General features: G+C 41.8%; 1 protein-coding gene across 2 annotated transcripts in view; it reads left to right on the forward strand.

The window, feature by feature from the left end:
• LOC117500235 (zinc finger E-box-binding homeobox 1-like) overlaps window positions 1–19,912 on the forward strand; it is a 60,046-nt gene that overhangs the window by 22,785 nt on the left and 17,349 nt on the right. For both annotated transcript variants that reach the window (XM_034153034.1, XM_034153035.1), the window contains exon 2: window positions 18,884–19,066. In XM_034153034.1, coding sequence (XP_034008925.1) covers window positions 18,884–19,066 — 183 coding nt within the window. The remainder of the gene's footprint in view (window positions 1–18,883; window positions 19,067–19,912) is intronic.

Genomic DNA, 19,912 nt, shown 5'->3' on the forward strand with positions numbered 1-19,912 from the left:
TACCTGCTGAGGCATTAATCAGCCCCACAGAGAGTGCTATTGATAAGATGGAAGTGTTGTTATCCTGTATGAATCTTACTGTGACCAATGTAAGGGAGAGGAGAGATTATTTCTGCTGGCAGGACATTAAAGCAGGTTTTCAGGCCGAAATTAGAGACACATTTTCTTCAAGAACGCTTCTTAAAACAGGCAAATAAAAACCCCCACTGTTAGCTTAAGTGAAACCAACCTTAGATTTGAATTACATTTCAGATATATCGCGGAAAACATTTATTTGTGAGGAATAAACAGAAAACATCTGACTTTTGAGAGGAATGATTTTGAAATGGTCACATGACTGATATCAGGCATCAACCATTCAAACAGTGGTCTTGTCTCCACAGGGAATGAAGATATGGTAAATACGTTGAGTTTATTGGGTGTGTGTATGATTAGCTGAATGCTTCTACATTACCTGATTGCCTAAACAAACCAGTGAACGAGAAAGCAAAGCCAAATGGATACTAAATTAATCCTTGTGCAAATTGAAAATACACCATGAATTGCAACTAAAGCATGTATTGGAAATCAGGGTGTGGATTGAAACACAAGATGTGCTGGAGGTAACAGAAGCCTCTAACCTGCACTTTAGCTGTCTTCTCATCGCCTCGAAGATCCATCCCTCCCATTATGTTTCATGATAATCATTATATTATAAATGAGTTTTAAGGCTGTAGCAGGCAAGGTGAATCTCAGGGAGTAGAAAGACTGTTATTTGGGATTAACGGCTTACTATGTGAACCTGAATGACATTTCCAAAGCGATAACCCCAACAGTCTTGAAAGTAAAGGTCAGCGGAGACAATATTAAGTACAATCAGTGGTTTTCTCAACAATTTCACTAACAGCAAAGTCCAACTTTCCTGGTGGCTTTTTTCATGTCCTCCAGTAACTTCTATGATCCTTGGGTTTTTCTCTCAGCACCCAATGATGAAGCACGGCTAAATAGAGAGGCTCTTAACCTTGTTGCACCTACCAAAGATCAACCCCCACTTGCAGGGTAGAGCGACAGGAAAGATGGAAAACAGAGAAAAGGTTGTGTTAAAGGTCACAGAGCAGCTCTGAACCCAAAGCACGTGGAGAGGGCATGGACAGATCCTTCCTGTCACTCTGCTTTGTGATATTGTCCAATCTAATACTTGATGGATGTCCGTTAGAAATCCTACCTCGTGCACATGGAGGTCGCAGGGTCAAGCACAGCCTCTCTGGAACAAACAAGGATTTACTGTCAAGGACGCTTTAGCAGGTCGGCTGAGTCTAACCCAGCTGTTTGGGTTTAAGAGTAGTCCATCAAACCCCTGCAAGCCATGCAAAGTGGTCCTGAAGCCAGGGTGCATTATTCATTATTCGCTGATTTATCAATGAACTATTTGCTCTATTAGTGCAACAATTAGTCGATTAGCCGATCCGAAAGGGAACGTATTAAAAGATAAAAGATCAATCTTTACCCAGTTACTGTCTCTTCTTTGTGACGATTTGCTGCTTTTCTTGGTCTTTATCTTTTGGTTGATGGACAAAAAGACTATTTGATGACATCTTACACTTTAGGAAACGTTTAAAAGGTGGGGTAGGTAAGAATGGAGAAACCAGCTCGAGTGCGCTAGAATTTGAAAATACTCAACCGGAAAAAATCTGCCCCTTCCTTCAGACTTCCTTACAGAGCCCCTCCTCCAACACACACAAACGCGCACATGACCAATGAGGGCACGAGATAAGTTTGTGCACAGATGGAAGGCTGACAGGCAGGTAGGCCATCCAGTTATTTTAGCCGGGCCGGCTCAGATGATTGGTCGTGCTTTTTACAGTACCACGGCTTCCACAGATGACATTTTTTATGGATTTATTGTCAAAGCATTTCATATATTCATTGCTATCGGGATGTTAAGAGCATTCCATGGAATATAACAAAAAGTGTTTCTGAAATAAATTACATACCCCACCTTTAAGAGCATTGTTAAAAAAAAATTGTAGACCAAACAATTAATCAAGATAATGTTTTGCTACCGAAAGTGAACGTAGTTGTCAAATCCCATATCGACATGTTTTTAATAACTTGTCTTATCCAAACAGCAGTCCTAAACCCTTCAGGAGATGCAGACAACCAGCACACCATTACATGTTTTGGACAGGTGATTGTTTTGGTTCATTTTAGCTTGAACATTTGACTACTATCAATCCCCAAAATTATGTAGCAGATATATTTCCTGGCAGTCTCCGATTCAATTTATTGTCAAATCATTTCAGCTCTACTGAAAACACTTAGTGCTGCTGTTTCTAGTTCTTCCAATGGTCAACAGTATCTGACAACAGACAATAAGCTCATCTGTCGTGCTACAGCAGCACTATTTTAAGAATAACAATCACTTGAATGACTAAGTATGTAAAAGGAGGTAGGTAATTTGCCCAGGAGAGGTGTATTCACAGTAGGCCAGTATAAACAGACACAAGGAACACTAAATGACATGCAGGAGAAAATAACTGTAATTTAAAATAAAGCATGGTTGGCTGGATCTGCAAAACCGATGCATGTTGTTCACCATGGAGCCGGTCTGGATCTTCCCCGCTCAAACTGTATAAAAATGCAGCAATTGTATGACATTTATTTAATTAAAACCCTGCTGAGTGGTACATAATATATTCTCTGTGTAATTACACGTTCTCAGCTCCATTTTCTCATGTCTTTTCATACAAACGGAAGGTATTGTGTTCAATACGGGGAAAGTTTACTCAGCACACAAGCTTAGCAGATACAGCCCACTTCAAATGCAAACACTTGGACACATTCAGACCTGGAAACAGCCCAGTGTAATCACACTCTTCAGCTTTTTCCACAAACTGAGAACTACAGGGAAGTTTATTCCCCGCTAAAGAAAGGTATGAAGAAGTTTAAAAAGGCGGGAAAGTGCTGTCAAAAATAGTACAATAGAAAATGGTGTCATCGGCATGGAAGGTAATTCCTGTAGTACTGCTTTACACGCACGTTTTGATGATTTATTACAACCAGATATGAACGGCCCATCGTCATCCACTTCTCTCTGAATATTCTTTTTCTTGTGAATGTGAATTCTCAATAGAAGAATGCCGCTGACAGCCCGGAGATGCACCTGACAGACTTGGCGATTAGGACAGGATTTACCCCTCTGTGGCTAGGCATTTGGAAAAACTGAAAAACAACTGGGTCAAATACAATTGCTGAGCATCCAAAAACACAGTGATGACCTAGATCTGCTCCCACCAAGAAGCTGTCACTCCAGCAGAACAACAGAGGATCCTAAGAGGCTGCAAAAACAAATAACAAATCCCCAGAACCTCCGCTGCTTTATAAAAGTGTCACCCGCTGCATGTCGCTCGTTTCTTGTTTGTTTTGTCGATCACAAGGCGCACAGTCTGTGAACGGCTGGGAAAGTGTTGCGTAGGCGCGTTGCTCAGGAATCTGAGGCTAGATAATAAGCCGGTGACAGGACTTCCTGCTCCAGATGTGCAGCGTGTCTGACAGATGCTAGAGAGATGTCTGTTTTTATGGGGACATTTTAAGAACTTAGTTTTTTTTACTTTCACATAATGATTGATGATTGATCTGGGTTAAGTTAAAAGAGAAGAGTAGATCTGTATCTAGTCATCAACAACACATCTAGCTGTATTGGTACAATCTGTAATCATCTAGTTTGTAAAGTGAAACAAACTTGCATGGACTGTGTTTGAGACGAGGGCCTTTTTACTGTGTTTTAAAATTCGTCTGGCTTGAGAGGGTCGTTAAAGTTCTTTGAGAATAGATAAAAAGAGCTGAGACTTTTTCTGATAATTGATTTAACATTTCTTCTTGGTTCATTTAGCATTTTTTCGAGCTGAAATGCCAACGATTTGCTGATTGCAGCCTCTCAAAAGTGAGTTTATTTTTGTCTTATACGACCGTAAGCTCAATATCTCTGGGTTTTAAATTGTTTTATAACTAAATACTTGATCAAAGATATTTTGGAGAATTGGAAGATAGATACATACGTCAGTCTTTAGCCTGAACACGGCCACAACTGTTTGTCACAGGTCTGTGCAATTAGTATATTCATAAAGAACTAAGTTATATAACACTGATATATATATTTGCATGTGAGTTAACAGCCTTGTGTTGATCTGGTCTTGTGTTGATCTGGTCTTGTGTTGAGGCTCTCTCTTGCTCAGGGTGGTAGTTTGGTACCTGTGTGGTGAAGTTACTTCTGGTATACTGTTTGTCCCACCCATACTCTTCTGTAAACAGTTACCCAAAAGCAATGCTCTCTGTTTAATATTTGAAACTGGGGATTACTTGTTACTTAAACACAGTGTGATTCAAAGTTTGAGACAGTGGTGGGAATTTGGCAGACCAAATACAACATCTAATGCTCCTGTGCTGAAGACTTCTTCTGCTGCTCTATAAACGGATTATTATTCAAATGAATGGATTCAGCAGCAGCTCAAACTCTGCACATTCATTTCAACAAGATAGCTGCTGTGCTTTCTTCTCTCCTCTAGTGTGTCATGTGGTTAAAGGCCATGTGCTCAGAGTTTCTCCTCCCCCTCAGTGACCTCTCCGCCTCCTCCTCCTCCCCTCTCCATGCTCCAGTCTCTGCTCGTTCCCAGTCAATGGGCACCACTGGTCGGGGAGTGACCTTTCCGACCTCTTTAGCGCTGGTTGGTGCAGCATGGTTGTGGGCTTGGCTGCACTCTCTCCCCTCTGGTCTTAAATTCAAACATGGCCGTCACTTTCTTTATAGTAGGTAATTACCACTTGTCTCATTAACTTGCCTACCAGTACGTGGTGTTTTCGGTTTGGTTGGTTTGTGTGTTTATCTGTCTGCCAGCAGGATATCAGAAAATAAAAATAACAGATACAAATACAGGTAAAGTACCGGATTGATGAGCAGTATCGGTAAGAGTAGGAGTACCGTTAAAATGTTAGCCTAACAATCACTAATCATTAGGGATATCAAATTCAAAGGAGCTTTAATGGCATAAGCATAAGATAACATACGAAGTACTTTATTGATCCCAATTTGGGACATTTTTGCCAAATTTCAAATATCAAAAACATATATCAAATATCAAAAGCATAGTATTGCCAAACGTAGTATTGCCAAAGCAATGTGTAACAACAACAAATAGAAAATAGAAAATAAGAACACTAAGCATACATGTTAACGATACATGTGGCACGACAGCAACACATTAAACATACATGCCAACTATAACATGTAATATCAAGTAAGATACAAACATGCTATGAGCTAACCATCATTAGCATATTGAGAAAATCTTTAAATGCAAGGGTTTGGCTTGTGCATTTCATAAACTCTGGTGTTGCTGCAGTCTCTGAGCATAGAATATTAGTATAGAATGATGTAATGGGAGATAACTATGGTATTCCTCCAAAAAAAGCACAGGCAAAGGTGTAGAGTAAGCAAAAAATGATGTGCTGACAGCCGAACACTGCAATGGGACATTCATTATTTACAAGCTATGGGTTCTGTTATGGCCTCTAACAGGCAGCGTGTCTCTAAATGTGTCAAATAAAAGTTAAACTTCACTACACTACACTGTGAGGAGGGTTAGTCTTAGCCCACAGGCTGCAGACTGTAATGCTGGTGCAATAGCAAGAGGCAGGCAACAGGGAAATTAGTGTGGAGAAGCTTTGTAAGAGAAGCTGTTTACTGTGAGGCGTGCAGCGCATACACTGCAGTCTATTTGTGCTCATAATGAAATCAAAGAGTCACATGCAGGTGATGTATGGATAATATATAGCCTGTCACGAGTCTAAGCACCGTGGCAGAGCAGTGCAACACACACACACACACATACACACACACACACACACACACACACACACACACACACACACACACACACAATCAGTTAGTTAGCAAGCCAACAAGATTTAATGTCTAAATCTTGAGTCTTGTGTCTGCCAAAGTGGAGGCTGACATAAAATGGAATTACAAACAAAATAGAGAATAAAGAAAGTGCTAGTATTGCAGTTTATCTTGACACCCACACACACACACACACACACACACACACACACACACACACACACACACACACACACACACACACACACACACACACACACACACACACACACACACACACACACACACAGTTTCTCCTGTCTCCCTGAGTTAACAGTTGGCTTCTCTTAGGTAAATCGAATCAGTTGCTCCCGGTCTTGGGTGGCCCCTGGCATGGAAACTCGAGCTATCAGATTGATTTTGCTCTCTCTCTCTCTCTCTCTCTCTCTCTCTCTCTCTCTCTCTCTCTCTCTCTCTCTCTCTCCTCTCTCTCCTCTCTCTCTCTCTCCTCCTCTCTCTCTCTCTCCTCTCTCTCTCTCTCTCTCTCGCCGTCGGCCTCCCCCCGGGCTCGGCCTAGTGTAGAGATGAAAGCTGGGAAGGTTGCTAACTGGCTGACGGAGCCTCCTCTCTCTGACTCACATGTGTCACCAGCAGTGCGTGTAGCCGTCACTCTCTCACTGTGACTGTGGCTGTTATTCTGTATCTGTCAGTGTCTTCTGGGCTTATGTAACCTCCCGAGTCTTTTATCCTCACGGGTCTGCTTCAGGGACTTGTAGGAAAACGGGGTCAGACCAACTCCTCTTAATTGCTTATATTTAAGGCATCTCTGAGACAGCACACACACACACACACACACATTTGCACACACACGTTACCTCCTTGAGCTACTTTCTGCCTGACTTCAAGTCCTGCCCTCAAACCAGACCTCTATCAGACTCTCGTTATAGACATATTTCCCCAAAAAACTGCCTCTTGGTCCTCAGGCTGTTTGTCAGACTGCAGGGAAGTAAGACGTCAGGCAGACTACATCGCTGTGATTTGCCGATAGCCTCTTTCTCATTGAAGTAAGAACCAGCAGAGACCCTTAAAGATACACTGTTTTGTCTTAAGTATGAGTGGTCTGTTTAATTATTTAGTGGTGTATGTTTTTGCTGTGTGTATCTGGCTAAATGACGTGTAGCATGTAGCTGAGATGATTGAAAAGGTTGAATATAATATATATATATAATATATTGGTTACAGTGTGTTTTTGTTGTTGTTTGTCCTTTGTGATAATAAACTGGTTTCTCAGACAAAACAAGACGAGTGAAGATGTCCCATTGACCTTTTTAAAAACGTTACATGGTTATAAATAAGTTTCGACCAATATTAAAGCTTAAAAAAAACCGCCCATCCTTAGTTACTAGTGTCTTTAACAAAACAAAAAGAGATGGTATCACTGTTCTTTAGGTTTCCTTAACAAAAATATTGAAAATGCAATGATGGCAGAGAGATACACACACACACACACACACACACACACACACACACACACACACACACACACACACACACACACACACACACACACACACACAGACACACACACACACACACACACACACACACACACACACACACACACACAGAGGTGAAGAGTGGTTTTGTGTCCTAGTAGTGGATGAACTCCTTTCTCACTTCTGATTCACGTCTAGGAAATGAGCAGCACCAGGAAACCCCCCCGCTGCCCGTCCAGTTCTTAGAAATGCATGTGAGGAGAAACAGAAGTACTTCAATATAAAGAGTACCGGACAACCATTACACAATGTGTGTGTGTGTGTGAGGAACAGAGCAGGCAGGCATTTGATCACATAACCTGCACCGTCATACTCACTCATACACTCCATCCCACTCACACTGACACACACACACACACACACACACACACAGACACACACACACACACCACACACACACACACACACACACACACACACACACACACACACACACACACACACACACACACACACACACACACACTCATCCTCACTCACATAAGCACTGTGTCTGGGCGTTTCCACATCTACCTTCGCCACAGTGGCTGCAGAGGCTGCTACTGTATACTGTAGCCTACATTTAATTCATAATAAACAAGATGCATTACTCTTCCGCATCAGGACACACACTTACTGTACACTAATCTTCTCTGCTAGAGGCCATCCATACCAGCTCTGCACCTGGATTAAAGCGGTTTAAACAGTAATCTGTCATGGATGATTTATGGTGTTCGGCTACTGTTTGTACACTGAAATCTCTGCGTTTTACCCCGTGTGGTAATTAAAGTGTGAAGCTGCAAACACAGGAGGACAAGGTCGTTGGTAATGGGACGGCTGCACACAATTCATCATTTCAAAATGAACTTTATTAGTTTTTAAAAGAATAATCAATATACTTTAAAGGTAGGGTAAATTTGAGAAACCGGCTCGAGATCCCTAGAATTTGAAAATACACAACCGGAGAAAATCTGCCACTTCCTTACAGAGCCCCTCCTCCAACACACACGAACGCGCACATGACCAATGAGGGCACGAGATAAGTGTGTGCACAGATGGAAAGCTGACAGGCAGGTAGGCCATCCAGTTATTTTAGCCGGGCCGGCTCAGATGATTGGTCGTGCTTTTTACAGTACTACGGCTTCCACAGATGACATTTTTTATGGATTTTTGGTCAAAGCACTTAAGATATTCATTGCTATCGGGATGTTAAGAGCATTCCATGGAATATAACAAAAAGTGTATCTCGAGCCGGTTTCTCAAATTTACCTACCCTACCTTTAAGCCTGGAATGCATTAGAACATAGTGAACAAGTAGCCCTGTTATGCTTTTTGGATTTGTCTCTTTCCTGTAGTGTGTTATCTAGGTTTCTGAGCATGTAAATGGTCTGCAAAGTCTACATCCCTTGCGTTCCCTCTCCCCCTCGTGAAACGCCTTAATTAGACTCCTTTGTTTACTTCAGGAACATAGTGACATCACTATGTAACACTCGCATTTCTATTGGCTAGCGTTCTAACACATTGTATGTGATAGGCTAAGGGGCGGGACATCTCAGCACAGGCAGTATGAGAAAAATAAAGAGCTTTTTGAACATTAAAGCATGGAGACATGTCACAGTTGGGACACAGAATACTAAAATTCAGCATTATAGGGCCCCTTTAAATTCACCAGACTCCATGCTGACCTTTTGACCCACATCCTAACCCCCCCAGAAATATATGAAATAGAGGAAATCATCTTCTAAACTCAGATTTTCCGCGGGTGAGTGTCTCACATTTTTAAATAGATTGTAACAAGTCAAATATTTCCAGTTTCCTCTTATTTTGTATTATTTATCCCCATCATCAATACAAAGCTGATTATAAGACACTCGTTTTTGGAGTGAATGCTGAACATTTAGTAAAGCAGAGTAGTATGAGAGTGGAGGACGGGGTACAGAGAGATTCGACAGGAGGAGGGAAGGTGCTAAGGTAAACAGGAAGTGACCACTCACCACGTTAACCCCCCACTTCCCTATATGTCATTTCCTCTCTGTGGCCTTACTAAAAGAGTGCTTAGGTTAAATGTGGCGAAGCAGAGGTGTGTGTGTGATCCGACATGTTTCATTAGCCTCTGATAAGTGGGTCGAAGCTGTGTTTATACTGTATGTCTATGCAAATGTGTGTGGGATTGAAATCCTAACAGTGTTAGCGTGTGACCCAGTTGTTGTCAGAGAGCGTTAAATCCTGCTGATCCTACACTTGTCACTCGGGTGTGTGTGTGTGTGTGTGTGTGTGTGGTGTGTGTGTGTGTGTGTGTGTGTGTGTGTGTGTGTGTGGGTGTGTGGGTGTGGGTGTGGGTGTGTGTGGGTGTGTCTATTCAGGCAGGTAGGAAACAGTCAGAGTGGCAGATAAATGTCACAGTTGCATCGAGTCTGCAGATCGCTTTTCAGTTTCAGTTTCAGCCCGGAGTTGTAGAAAGAATAGAGCTGGACAACATAACTATATAGAGTCAAATCTACATATATGTGTGTATCGTATACAGCTTGTGGCAAGAAGATAGAGGATTTGGTGTTATGTGGGGCCAGCTTTCTCTAAATAAAGCACTCGATTTGCGTCTTTTCACAGCGCAACACCCAGATCTAAAACGTTGGTGGAATTAGCATCGTAATTAGTTATCTCTTCAACTTGAAACTAATGAGATTTAATGAGATGGAAGGATATTTATATAAACATGTGGCACTGAGCAGCTCTAATCCATACCTCCTAACCCTTTAGTGTTTATATGACCCACTGATGAACTCCCGTTGGTCTCACAGAAGAGGTGCCGGCAAAGCAGTCGCTTTTTTTTTTTTTCTTCCAGGCAGCTATAACAGTACTGAGAACGTTATGTAATACTCCGGTGTACCGCCACCCCCCGCCCAGCATGACTCATTACACACACACACACACACACACACACACACACACACACACACACACACACACACACACACACACACACACACACACACACACGCACATCCACACACACACACACACACACACACAGACGCATATTATCACTCTGAAAATGTACTGTTCTTATCAACTTTAAAAGACATACCGGATATTCACGGTTGAATTTATCATCTTGATTTTAGATATATATATATTCAGTTACTTAAAAGATTAATATTATAATGTTCATTTATTTTACTTTCATGGTTAAAGCACTCAAGAAACGTGCATTAACACTTCCATTAAAGCACACTTAAAGGAGCCCTGTTATCTAATTCTCAGCTTCTATATTTGTATGTAGTGGCACTATCTTTACATATGACACACACACACACACACACACACACACACACACACACACACACACACACACACACACACACACACACACACATCCAGTTCGGTACATTTCTGAGCTGAATAAACACATGCAGTTTTTCAACACACTTGTACACACAGTGGTGTCAGTGGTTTCTCAGGTGAAGTGTGAGTCACGCCCTCGTCAGCTTGCAGTACACCAAAGCTTTTGGGAAATGACATCAGCCACACTGTTAGACCACCTGCTACCTGTAAGTCACTTCATAGCGTCTGGGAAGTTTTAAAATGATGTCAGAGTCACTTTCCTTGCTTTTAAGAGCAGCTTGTAAGAAACTCTGCCAGAAAAGATTTCCATGAATTACCTTTTGGAAACATTCAAATGCACTCTGAGAAAAGGACTGCTGGCACAATGTCACATGTAGTGGATACTATAAGAGTTATGATTCACCTGAAAGGGACCGTGTTGAATTTGAGTCTGCCGCTGTATGCCTACTCTCTGCATCGTGTATGTTTTATGTAGACATGGAAGTTTGATTATGTTTGAGTGGTAAAGTTTTGCTTTTTCATATATTACATGAGCTCCCCCAGTTAGATGGCAGAATCTTGTGCAGTCGACTGATAACACCGAGTGCTGGTTTACTCAGGCAGTAAGTCCTGCTATTGGATATGATATTTAACAGCCAGTGCAGCATCTTGATTTACTCTCAAGGAGCTGTATTCTCAGGTAAATATATTTTAGTTTTATTTAGACACCAATGGATATTTAGTGATCAGATGAAAGGTTACTGGTCTGAAATAATGTTTGTTCCCGTTCTCACCACTGAGGTATGCGGCAGCCCATTATGTTTAACTTAGATGAAGAATTGTGATATCTGGAATGAACCTTAAGATGATGGATGATGGTACTATGGGCCAAAACGCCGGTGACTAAATGGGACCACTAATCGTCATCATGCTGACCATTAGCTGCCTTTAGCTTAGCGGTGGTGACGTGAAGTCATGCGGCTCTAATGAAGTCCGTCTGAAGTGTTAGCTTTTACGTACGTTGCGTGCATTTACAAAAATACTTCATCCACTACTCTATAATTAGGCACCTTCAGGTTTACTTTAGTTCCTACTATTGTCTGCTGAAGGGCCAACCCTGCAAAGAGAGAGAAGGAGAGAGAGAGACAGGGGTCTGATCAGGCCTGATTGAGCACCTGGGCCGAGCAGGAAGCAGCTGGAGAGTCCTGATTACTGTGGACACACACACACACACACACTCACACACACACACACACAAAACACACTTAATACCTGAAACACGTCAGGCTTCAGTGACTTACCAGGCTGAATTATAAAGATTAACTGTACAGTTATTAATCACACACATGCCCACTTAGATTTTCTCTCTTTCTCTTTCACTGTAACACACACAGATACACACACACACGGACACACACGTGGCAGATGCTCTGTGTCTTTAGGAGGAGGACGGGGGGGAGTCCCTGGCCTCTGGCTTACGTTGCTGGCGGCAACAGGAGGGGCTTTCCTGTGTGTGTGGAGATTATGCATTTATAGCTCTGCAGTGTGTGTGCTGGTCCAGAGGTTGCTGGCTGTATTAAGGCGAGATGGACATGGAAACCCGGTGCAATGTGCCAGGGAAGTATGTGACCACACCCCCCCTCCCCTGTCTGTGCAGATGACGCAGTCTTACCTCATGTTGACTTTCAACAGAAACCTCAGAAATATGACTCAGGGCTTCATAGTTTACAGTCCTGCAAGCCATATTTTTAACCCGGAAGGCACTCAAAGGTGGAGGCATAATTAACACTAAAAAATGATGACTGCAGAACGATTTTATGGTTCATGTAAAATGTTCATGTCTTCACTTTGTAATCTTAAGAAGAGCTGCAACTTAAGATAATTTCATTATGTATTCATCTGTTGATTGCTTTAAATAGTCTTATCTATGGTAAGACAATGCACAATAAAATCTCCCCTAATTTGGATTGGCTGTGTTTGACTAACAGTCCACAACCTGTTCAGCTTACTGTCATATATATATATATATATATATATATATATATATATATATATATATATATATATATATATATGTTACTGTTAAGGGAAAGAGTAGCTCCCATAACAGGTTCTAAAAATATGATGGAGGGGAAAATGTCTGACTCTCTCGTTAAGAGGGCCGACTCTGCAGCTGCTCACCATGTTAAAGTCTGGTCACATCTAGGAGCAGACAGAAAGCGATGTCCACACACACACACACACACACACACAACACACACACACACACACCACCACACACACACACCACACACACACACACACACACACACACATACACCACACACACACCACACACACACACACACACACACACACACACACACCACACACACACACACACACACACACACACACACAGTGGTGTAATTGTCTGTTAGGGGCTTGGCAGAGGTCCCGTGCTGCACAGCTGCACCGGGTCAATACATGCACAGTCACAGACAAACACACACACACACACACACACACACACACACACACACACACACACACACTCACACACTAGCTGTGGTCGTGTCATGCTGTGTGATGTTTTGCTCACACGTTTTTCTATGGTCGGGACTTTTCATTAACGCTTCATAAAAAAGGAGTTACTTCATTCATGTTCAGAATAATGATTGTTTGCTCAGCCGTAGGAGGTAATAATTACAAAGTGTTTGGGTAACGATTGATGGTGATGAGTTTGAACCTATTTATTAGTTATCTTGTATTGCTACTAACTTCAAATGTATCCAAAGCCAAGTGGATTGATGAGAATAAACGTGCAAGTGAGATGGCTCCAGAGTTGTCAGTTTGTCGGCCACCACTTTGATTCAACCTTAAACATTTTAAAGGGCCATATTTCAGGTTCAGATGTTGTGCCTCTACTGCGAGATGTTTACATGCTTTAATGTTCAAAAAGTTCTCAAAGTAAAACAAAAATGGAAAACCTGAAAATCACAAAGTGTGGTTTGTAGAACCTTCCCTGTGGATGCACCATGCAGTGAAATGCAGCATTAATACAGCTACTTTGACCTTGTCTATTTACTCCTTGTATACTGTATTTACTGTATTTATTTATAGAAGTCTATTTATAGCTTGTCCTCTCCCCCTCCCCCTCTTCCCGTTGCACAGCAGCCGACCTGTGACTCAGAAACCATGTGGTCGAGTCAGGGTTGTGTTGTGGTGTCAGACGCACATAATTTCCCCCTCCAGGGTCACATGTCCTGATGTGGGTCTGCCTCTGTATTCTGTCTATTTCTTATATAAGAAGAACTCCTTTTTCCCTCATTGAATGGTTAAAGCAAGACACAGAGTTCAGTGGATACAACTGTACAAAAAGAACAGTGATTTTTGGTACCTGTTGCAGATATTATTGGAGACTTTTTGATTCATGATGAAAATGCGACACAGAACAAATTCATAAATTAAAGTGGCAGAAATCCAGTTAGTAATCAGAAGGAAACTCAGAAGAAATATTAGTTTGGAGAAGTAATGAAGGGACCTGTTATGAAACAGATTGTTAATTAAAGTGATAGATGGTAAGACGGGAGGAATGCTACAGTCTAGACATTTCTCTTCCTCTCTTAGCTGGCGTCTCCTCTCTACAGATCTCCAGATGGAGGATTAACAGTTCACTTGACTCATTGTCTGGGTGATGTGTTCAGACCAAGCTCCCAAACTCTCTCTGGATCTAAACACACCCACAGGGAAATTGTTGTAGGACTTTTATGTATGGAGATATATACAAGGAGACAGAATAAAGGGACTTGGGAGAAATACATAATAATAAAGAGGACATAATATGCTCATTTTCAGGTTCATATCAGTATGTAGTGTCTCTACTGGGACATGTCTCCATGCTGTAATGTTCAAAAAGCTCTTTATTTTTCTCATACTGCCTGTGCTGCAGCACCTCTTTTCACCCTCTGTCTGAAACCAGAGCCCAGTCTGCTCTGATTGGTTAGCTGGCCGGCTCTGTTGTGACTGGTCAACCGCTTAGAGATGTACCGCCCCCTTAGCCTATCAAGTACAATGTGTTGGAGCGCTAGCCAATAGAAGCGTGAGTGTTACATAGTGATGTCACTATGTTATAGAAGTGAACAAAGGAGTCCAATGGAGGCGTTTCAGGCAGGGGGGGATGTGTTCACTGTCATGTTTTGTTACTTAAAGGTGGGGTAGGTAAGTTTGAGAAACCGGCTCGAGATACACTTTTTGTTATATTCCATGGAATGCTCTTAACATCCCGATAGCAATGAATATCTGAAGTGCTTTGACAAAAAATCCATTAAAAAATGTCATCTGTGGAAGCCGTAGTACTTTAAAAAGTACGACCAATCATCTGAGCCGGCCCGGCTAAAATAACTGGATGGCCTACCTGCCTGTCAGCCTTCCATCTGTGCACAAACTTATCTCGTGCCCTCATTGGTCATGTGCGCGTTCGTGTGTGTTGGAGGAGGGGCTCTGTAAGGAAGTGGCAGATTTTTTCCGGCTGTGTATTTTCAAATTCTAGCGCACTCGAGCTGGTTTCTCCAAAATTACCTACCCCACCTTTAACTTATCACTTATAGTTTGTGAGAGAAACTACCTCTGGAGGGATTCTCTGGGATTTTAGCCTTATCTAAGTTTCTGTGCATTCTGTACATGCACAGAAACTTAGATAACACACTACAGGAAAGGGAAACCCCCTAAAAGCATAATAGGGCCCCTTTAACCCCCCGATGGCCAACAGTGTGTGAATGAAAGTCCCCGGAGCAGATGGCACCTTGTGGGGTAGTCTCTGCCTCTGTATGCATGTGTGAAAGGGAACACAGGAAGTAAAAAAGAGAACCAGAAAGCACAGAAAACACTTCAGTCCAGTCTACAGAAAGTCTGGGGGCAGATGCTCTCAAAGACACACTGTTTGTTGTTTACATCACATGTGTTAGGAAGCACTTCTCCTTTCCTCTTTCCTACTCTGCTCAGCAGTGCCCCCTGTCTGTTGTAATGATAACTGCACATGAGAAGATCTAACCTCAATCTGTCCTATTATCTGTTGATTTTACATCTGTATATCCATCATTATTGTTATTCATGTTAATCATTCATATCTGTCATATCCTGTGTTTCACCCTTATTGCTGTCGCTGCTAAGACACCTGACGGGATCAAACAAGTTTAATCCTATCTTTTTTATTTCAAACAGCAAACAAAGTGTTTCTCTCCATCATCTGGCTTATAAATGAAATCACAAACTAGATGCATACAGACATATTACTCTCTTTCTGCTCCAGCCTCTTACATCGATCCAGGCGTGCATCGCACACACACACACACACACACACACACACACACACACACACACACACACACACACACACACTTTTGAAATCCAAGCTCCGTACTCGTCTGTCTGGATCATTGACAGCGTTGTCTCCCTGAAGCGCCTCATCACTTCTGGTAGTGTGTGTGTGTGTGTGTGTGTGTGTGTGTGTGTGTGTGTGTGTGTGTGTGTGTGTGTGTGTGTGTGTGTGTGTGTGTGTGTGTGTGTGTGTGTGTGTGTGTGTGTGTGTGTGTGTGTGTGTGTGTGTGTGTGTGTGTGTGTGTGTGTGTGTGTGTGTGTGTGTGTGTGTGCACCTGTCACCATTGAACAAACAACCCAAGCTTTCTTCCTCATTAGGCGTCTTCAGCACCTCCACCAAGATGCACAGCCACCCTGCTGTAGAGAGAGGCACACACACACACACACACACACACACACACACACACACACACACACACACACACACACACACACACACACACACATTTGTACACACTCACACATACATATATACAGTATACTCACTTGTGCACACACACAAGTGTAAGTGCACAAATGCTGACGGTGAAAAAGCAATTAAATACAAACAGCATGGTGCTCATCGTCACTTACATCCCTGTGTAACTCACAGGACACACACACACACGCACACACACACACACACACAAACACACACACACACACACACACACACACACACACACACACACACACACACACACACACACACACACACACACACACACACATGAATAATGGTGCTAACATCCTGTTGGTTCAATTTTCACTCTGAGCTGTTGTTAGGAAGCTCATGGACTGCAGCACAGTGTCAAATAGATTTGCTTTCTGAGGCTGATATACAAGTGATCAATTTTTGTATGTCACCTCTGTGTACATGAAGAGAAGGAACATGTGTGTACCTCCAGTCAGAAGTCGACTGAGGTGAGGAAGTTTGGAGCGAATGATAGCAGAGGACATCAGATGTGGTTCGGAGTTGAAACAGTTTTGATTGTGGCTAGTTAATTGGGTTCTGAGATGTCAATCTGATGTACAAATACAACATTTTCTATTAGTTTCTGTTCGTTTTTTTCCCACACAGTTTCCTTTATTTGCGTAAAAAAATTAAAGTGTGACTACAACTGTGAAACATGTATTTGTATGTGATTTCAAACGCAGTCTTCTTTCTTTGGTTCAAATATAATAATACATAAGATAACGGGGTCCGTGCCTCATTTAATCTGATGCAGCAGGTGTTTTCTGATCCATGGTGGCCTTCAGTCCTGCTTGGCGTAGGTGGGCTAATTGAGGCCGTGTTGTGCTGCGTTTTGCAGATCCACCATTCTCTAATTGGTTAGCAGGGTTATGTTTACGCTTGTAGCTCAGGTGTGGGGGTCTCGCCTTGAAGACATTTCTATAAAGATAAACACAATGTTATGGCTTTCATGTTAGACACATTTTTACTCAGGGTGTCCGCGGGGTCTTAAAAAGTATTAAAAGTTGATAAATCAATTTAGCGAAAATGAAGGCTATTAAAAAGTATTAAACGGTGTTTTCCAAGGTATTACATTTTGTAGCTTGTTTTCAATAAGTACATAAATTGTCCAAAGAGGTTGTATTCTACAGTCTGCCTGAATGTAATCATTGCGTAGGTGTGTAGTGTGATTCTGTGTAGTTTATTTATGGCATCCCGTTGGATTAGACGTCATCTGAACAGGACATCGCACGCTCACTGCTTGATAGCGCGCGAAGGCCCGTTTACGCCGGTTGTTAAACAACATCGTTATGGGGAAATGCAAGTTTGCGTCCAAATGGCTGGAAGATAAGGAGGAAGGACAATCAATACTGTATATAGTAAATGTGAGGTAAAGTGTGTCGCCAATGTAACCGGTTAAAACTCGAAGTGGCGATGAGGTCTTAAAATGTATGGAGAGAGTCTTAAAAAAGGTCTTAAAAGGTATTAAATTTGACTTCAGGATTCCTGCATATACCCTGTTTGTTACTGTAACATTTGCAGTGGCAGGCTCAAATGGCTGGCGTTGTATATATTATTACGGCGTTTCCGAGTGGCTTTAAATTAGAGAGTGAGATCCCACAATGCCTATTTTACATGAATTAGCTAAATGACATGGACCTCATTGTGTATTCTTAACATGTCAGTAAGTTAAGCACGTTTTTTTTAATGTCCTGAGATGCCACTTATGCTAGAAATGTATAAAGGAGAGACACTTCGGGGTCTAATCAGACTCAGCAGAGCCACGTTGCTTTACTTTCCCCCTGCAGCTCAGATGCTGATCACACTGATGTCCTGCTTGTCAGTAATTGCAGTTAATTGCCTATATTCTGTGACCCAGATGTAAATCAGACACTGATTACAGCAGCAGGGGGCTTCTCCCTCTCAACACTGGGAATCAGAATGAACGCTACACAGCGTATCCACCCCATAATGCACATCATGTGACCAACATATTGTTCTTTTTTTAATACTGTTAGTCATGTTCATCCCTCTGAATATTGTACACATCTCTGCACAGCCTTCCACTTTAAAATAGAGCACACTGCAGTTTGTCATATACTGTCATATATTCATTGTACTTTTTTAGTTTTTAAATTATTTTGTAAATACAAATGTGTTTTTTTTATGTTAAATGGTTATTTAAAAAATATTTTCAATTTATGATCGTTATATTTTTGACCTTCTCTTATTTTCTTTTGTTGGTTATGTTTTCACCATCATACACCAAAGCAAATTCCTTGTATGTGTAAACGTACCTGGCGATAAACCTGATTCTGATCAATCGTAAGTTGTGTTACAAGTTAGATCATCTTCCGTCTCTGTGTGTCTTCTCCGCAGTGACAGAATTCAACGATGGCGGATTGGAGGCCAGTTCAGACTCTGATGACGAGGACAAGCTGCACATCGTGGAGGAGGAAGGCCTGCTGGAGACCGAGGCCCCCCCCGCTGAAGGGGCCAAAACGCATGGCGGCCATGACTACGCCACAAAAGTATTACCCCACAACGGCTCCCTGAACGGAGGTGAGGCTCCATCACACAAACACGGCCATTGTTGGTTCATCAGATAGATAGAAAATTCACATTAGTGGCAAATATATGCAAATTCACAATAGAAAGGACATATATCACTAGAGTAGATAATACACAATATAACAAAAATATTGAATAAATTGAGTGCTTGACAATATTCAGTCTCACTAAGCTACAGGAATATATATAAATATGCTACAGACACATATTGGAATTGGATTATATATACATTACAATTGTGCAAAGTAGCTGCAAATTGTTGTGGGTTATAGAAACGGAGCTCCGTAACCCTACAGCTGTTTCCATTTCCAGTAGGGTTGCACGATTTGTAGTAAAAACATCCACCTTTGCAGTAAAAAGACATGAATGTTGACTTGAGATATTAGTGAAATAGAAATGTAATGAGTTTTCTAATTAGCACTGCCGGGACTTTTAGTGGCTGAGGGGAGCTGAGTCGGCTAAACTGAGTCTTGTTTGTCTGTGCAGACAGATTTTTATTTGCACTACATGTCCACTTGTAGATGATCAGGTTCAGTCCTGCAGGCCTGCATCACGTCGGCCTTATTTAACTCGCCGTATCAATACATTTCCTGCTGTCCTTCCTCCTTTTCTGCCCATTTATAGCTTCAGAAGTGTCACCAGGACGTGCAGTTTTTGGACAGTTTGATCTCCTTGAATTCACTTCAATGGAATAGGATTCATAGCAGGAGGATATTGTGGTGAACGGGTGGTTGTTAGTATCTCTGTCTTGATTTTTTCATAAAGAGTTGACATGTAGTTAAATATTTCATGTATTCAAGGTTTCAGGTTTTCTCTTTTTTGTTTACCATCGGTTAA

Source organism: Trematomus bernacchii, unplaced genomic scaffold (assembly GCF_902827165.1).
Source record: "Trematomus bernacchii unplaced genomic scaffold, fTreBer1.1, whole genome shotgun sequence".
Lineage (NCBI taxonomy): Eukaryota > Metazoa > Chordata > Actinopteri > Perciformes > Nototheniidae > Trematomus > Trematomus bernacchii.